General features: G+C 58.6%; 1 protein-coding gene across 1 annotated transcript; it reads left to right on the top strand.

Moving 5' to 3' along the window:
- The first annotated feature begins 6 nt into the window (after positions 1-6).
- GPR162 (G protein-coupled receptor 162) lies at positions 7-4,651 on the top strand. The gene is made up of 4 exons (XM_006757566.2): positions 7-1,911; positions 2,632-2,821; positions 3,445-3,596; positions 3,896-4,651. Exons 1-4 carry the CDS (start codon positions 1,045-1,047, stop codon positions 4,430-4,432), a joined length of 1,746 nt encoding a protein of 581 aa, XP_006757629.1. The 5' UTR covers positions 7-1,044; the 3' UTR covers positions 4,433-4,651.
- Positions 4,652-4,926: the final 275 nt, after the last annotated feature.

Below are 4,926 nucleotides of genomic sequence, written 5' to 3'. Positions count from 1 at the left end.
AAACTCTCCTCCTTCCCCCTGGTTCCCCCTCTTTCCATTTCTGGATGCTTCTGATGTCAGCGGTTTCCCCGCCTTCAGGTTCCCTAGGCCCCCCTTGGTCCCAGCCTCTTTTCTCCCATCTTCCCAGACTCCTGGTGAGCAGGAAGGTGATCATGCAGACGTGGAGAAATGGGGCTGAGCACCAAGACCATGGGCCCGGGAGCTTGGAAGGTTGGGAGTGGGGGGCTGTAATACCATATCCCAGCTTACCGTGAACCCTCAGGAAGAAACAAGTCATGCACCTGCCATCAGCAGCTCTGAAGGGAGACTCTGGGCGTGAAGATAGTGGTTGAGTGGTACTGAGCAGGGGGTATGAGAAGAGGGAACCAGAGAGTGCCAGAGGGAGGAAAGGGGCTGAAAAGGGGTGGGAGACAGGAGGTCCGAGCACCTTCTTTTCTGGAGGTCTGGACACAGGGCTCTTCTCTGTGTGGGGTGGTTTCACCTCTTTTAAGACAGGAGAGTGACCCCTGGCAATCAGGCATTTCTATGGCTGCATGAGAAGGGGAGCACAAGAAGCCAGTGGGGTCCAGCCTAGGCCTTATCTTCGTCCTCCCCCCTTCCACATCTCATCTCTCCCTTGCAGTTTGTGCAGGTGGCTGAGTCTCACCCCCACACCCCTTGGGGCATCCAGAAGATCCCCGACTGGTCAAGAACCAGAGGAAGAAGAGATCTGCAAGTCTGGGCATGGGGGCCAGAGCTCCCCAGCCAACCGCATAGTTGGCAAAGCAGCCAGCTTGCCTCCCGGGTCAACTACAGGGAGGGTCCCACTCAGTATGGAGGTTGAGGACCACCTCTGCTGAGCCCCAGTCTCTTCCCCTGCCCTCCACGCCTGACCTTAGCTGGGTCAGTTATGCAATGCTGAGCATTAGGGTGGGCCGAGGGGCTGCCTGCCTCACTACAGGGCAAGGACTGTGGGCATCATGGCGGTGTGTGTGAGTGGGGCTCCTGGGTGAGACCTCGCCCCCACCCCCAGGAGTTCAAAGGGGGTGGGGGGCTGAGAACAGGATGGCTCGGGCCGGGGCCGGGGCAGAAGAAGCCTCCCTGCGCTCAAACGCGCTGTCCTGGCTGGCCTGTGGGCTCCTGGCCCTGCTGGCCAACGCCTGGATAATCCTCAGCATCTCTGCCAAGCAGCAGAAGCACAAGCCACTGGAGTTGCTGCTCTGCTTCCTGGCGGGCACACACATACTCATGGCGGCCGTGCCCCTCACCACCTTCGCTGTGGTGCAGCTCCGGCGCCAGGCTTCCTCTGACTATGACTGGAATGAGAGCATCTGCAAGGTCTTTGTGTCCACCTACTACACACTGGCCCTGGCCACCTGCTTCACAGTTGCCTCACTCTCCTACCATCGCATGTGGATGGTGCGCTGGCCTGTCAACTACCGCCTCAGCAATGCCAAGAAGCAGGCGCTGCATGCTGTCATGGGCATCTGGATGGTCAGCTTCATCCTCTCCACACTGCCCTCCATTGGCTGGCACAACAACGGTGAGCGCTACTACGCCCGAGGCTGCCAGTTCATAGTCTCCAAGATTGGCCTCGGCTTTGGCGTCTGCTTCAGCCTCTTGCTACTTGGGGGCATTGTCATGGGGTTGGTCTGTGTGGCCATTACCTTCTACCAGACGCTGTGGGCCAGGCCCCGGAGGGCAAGGCAGGCCCGGAGAGCAGGGGTTGTTGGTGGGGCCAAGGGGAGTGGGCCCGGGGGCTTGGGTACACGGCCAGCCTTTGAGGTGCCAGCCATTGTGGTGGAAGATGCCCAAGGGAAGCGGCGGTCCTCGCTGGATGGCTCCGAATCGGCCAAGACATCCCTGCAGGTCACCAACTTGGTCAGCGCCATCGTCTTTCTCTATGACTCACTCACAGGGGTGCCCATCCTGGTGAGATTGGGGTCCCCCCCTCCTGTTCTCCCCAAACCAGCCCCAGCACGATCACCTGACCTCCAACTCCATCATCCATCTTCCTCTCCTCTATCCATCCCCACTCCATCACCCATCTCTATCATCCAACTTCCAGTTCCCATTACCCACAGCTCCATCATGTTTTCCAGTTCCCACCGCTGAACGCCATCATCCATTCATCCTTCAGCCCCACTACCTCTCCTCCTGCTCCATCATCTGTCCTGAGGCCCCACTATTCAGCCCCCCAGACCTATTATCCAGCAGCTGAGCTCCATTTTCCATTCCCTGATTCCCTCTGGATATCACAAGGTCTCTGAGTACTTCTGGGTGGAAACCCCAGAGAGCTCACCCCACCACCCCAACTTTTTGCATCCCCAGCTGGCCCCTACTCCTACATCCCATCTGGTCCCTACTCCTGAATGTTTCTCTGCCTTCGGGCTTCCTGTACCACCTCTGCTCCTCTCCCTCTGGACCCAGGGCTTTGCTCTGGAACTCTCCCTGCCTTTCCTCCGAGTCAATCCCCTCCCCTCTATTCATGGTCTCCACCTCCAGCTTGGCTCCTGTCCCGATCCGGTGTGACCCCAGCCATCCCTTCCTGACTTCTTTCCCACCAGCTGCACTAGGATACCGGATCTGGGGTGAAGTGGGCCCCCTGGGCTTTGGGCCCTGACGCGGCGCCATTCCCCATCCTCCCACCAGGTGGTGAGCTTCTTCTCGCTGAAGTCGGACTCGGCGCCCCCGTGGATGGTGCTGGCCGTGCTGTGGTGCTCCATGGCACAGACGCTGCTGCTGCCCTCCTTCATCTGGTCCTGCGAGCGCTACCGCGCGGACGTGCGCACGGTGTGGGAGCAGTGCGTGGCTATCATGTCCGAGGAGGATGGCGAAGACGGTCAGAAGAGGGACAGGGCTTTTTTCTTGGGCGTCGGCTCCCTTTTCTGCCCCTTTCTACCAGTTCGTCTCGGTGCGGGGACGGGCTGCCTGGAGTGCCCCCTGCTGGACGGAATCTGCGCTGCCCCTGGGCTGACTCCACGCTCCCCTTTCCCCAGTCGTACGCCATGACCACAGCCACCGCTTCGTTTGCACTAAGAGCTCCCTCCAAGGGGCGCCGGTTCCCCTGTGGAAGTCCACACTGTCCAGCTGTGCCTCCGCGGGGCAGAGTGTCCGAGAAACAGTCCAGAGCCCTAACCACCGTAAAGGAAGGGTGTGGAACTAAAGGGAGGCTGAGCTTCCTAAAAGGGACCCCAGCTATAGGGACAGCTTTTGGGGTGGGGGTACGCTTGTTTCAATAAGCACGTGTATATGTTTGACGCACTAGGGAGGGATTCAGCATTGAACCAGCCTGAACCATTCAGCAACAACCCAATGTCACTTTCCTCTTGGCGCTTACAGAGTAGTGGGAACAGAAAGATTCTCCGGGAACTTACAAAGGGGGGTGGGAGATTTTAAAGGGGGAGGGGTGGGGAGTGGTGGGCATTCCTCTCCCGTAACCACTCTGCCCCTTTTCTTTCCTAGATGGGGGCTGTGATGACTACGCAGATGGCCGAGTGTGCAAAGTTCGATTTGATGCTAATGGGGCCACAGGACCAGGGGACCCCACCCAGGTGAAGTTGCTGCCTGGGAGGCACATGCTCTTTCCCCCTCTTGAGAGGGTCCACTACTTACAGGTATGGGACTTCACTAGGGAATATACCTCCTATTCTGGGTATCCCCTAATTACTTTTCTCCAGTCTGTTATTCACCCCCAACCCCCCATTCCCTAGCCCTGGTCTGCAGGGCACATAAAGAGTAGGGGAAAGAAAGGTATGGCAAGAGAAGCTCCCCTTCAGACCTCTCAGAACCAGGTTTGCCCATCAGAGGATGTTTTCAGTTTAAGGGGGCGAGGGGGGGGGCGGGTAGAGCCATCTTGCAGAGTCCCCACTTTGGCCCCTTCAGTACCTCTGGGTCTACTTGCTCCTCTCTCCAGGTCCCTCTGTCCCGCCGTCTGTCCCACGACGAGACCAATATCTTCTCTACTCCTCGGGCACCAGGGTCCTTCCTGCACAAGTGGTCATCCTCTGACGACATCCGGATACTCCCAGCGCACAGCCAGGCTCTGGGAGGCCCTCCTGCGTACCTGGGACACAGACAAAGGCTAGGGGATGAGGAGGAGGAGGAGGCTGAAGGTGGCGGGCTAGCCAGCCTTCGACAATTCCTGGAGGGTGGCATTCTGGGGTCAGGCGGGGGACACCCACAGGGGCCTGGCTTCTTCCGGGAGGAGATCACCACCTTCATTGACGAGACACCTCTGCCTTCTCCAACTGCCTCTCCTCCCTGGCCTAGGCCACTGGGCCTCTCACCCCGCCGACTCTCCCTTGGGTCCCCTGATAATAGAGCCATTGGACTTCCCTTGGGGCTGAGTGCGGGGAGACGCTGCTCCCTGACAGGAGGTGAGGAGAGCACAAGAGCTTGGGGAGGCTCCTGGGGTCCAGGTAACCCCATCTTCCCCCAGCTGACCCTGTGAGCCCAAGTGGGCCTGTTGGACTCAGAGGAGGGGGCCTGGGTAGGTAACGCCTCCTTCTGGCCCTGAGCCTAAGGCAGCTGCCTCCAGACTCTAGGGAGATGGGCACTGGATCTGGGGTCCTGGGGCCCTTGCTGTCTCCCATCCAAGTAACCAGATGCCCTACTCACCTTCTATCACCCCTAGTAAAATGTATTAAAGTCTGAAGTGTTACCATGGAAACCGCTGTGTGCAGTGTGCTGTGGTGGCAAAGGGTATGGCCAGTGGCTGGGGGGTGGAGTGGCTTACAGAGGACAAAACAGAACAGGGGGAGTGGACAGAGGCACAGAAATACCCACGGAGAAAGACAGACAAATTTAAACATGCAAACATACACAGAGAAGGGCTTAAAAGAGCCTCTCATGCTGGGGGGCATGGGGAGTCACTGGTTTGGGGTGTGAAGGATCTTTGTTCAGATCTGTGGAGGTGTTTTAGAGTGCGACCCTATCCTCCATGCC

This window comes from Myotis davidii, unplaced genomic scaffold (genome assembly GCF_000327345.1).
Source record: "Myotis davidii unplaced genomic scaffold, ASM32734v1 scaffold13, whole genome shotgun sequence".
Lineage (NCBI taxonomy): Eukaryota > Metazoa > Chordata > Mammalia > Chiroptera > Vespertilionidae > Myotis > Myotis davidii.
This window is presented reverse-complemented; position numbering and strand designations above follow the sequence as displayed.

Coding starts and splice junctions, on each gene's coding strand:
- GPR162 (XM_006757566.2), top strand. CDS start 1,045: ATGGCTCGGGCCGGGGCCGGGGCAGAAGAAGCCTCCCTGCGCTCAAAC. Junction 1,912..2,631: donor TCACAGGGGTGCCCATCCTG/GTGAGATTGGGG, acceptor TCCTCCCACCAG/GTGGTGAGCTTCTTCTCGCT. Junction 3,597..3,895: donor AGAGGGTCCACTACTTACAG/GTATGGGACTTC, acceptor TCCTCTCTCCAG/GTCCCTCTGTCCCGCCGTCT.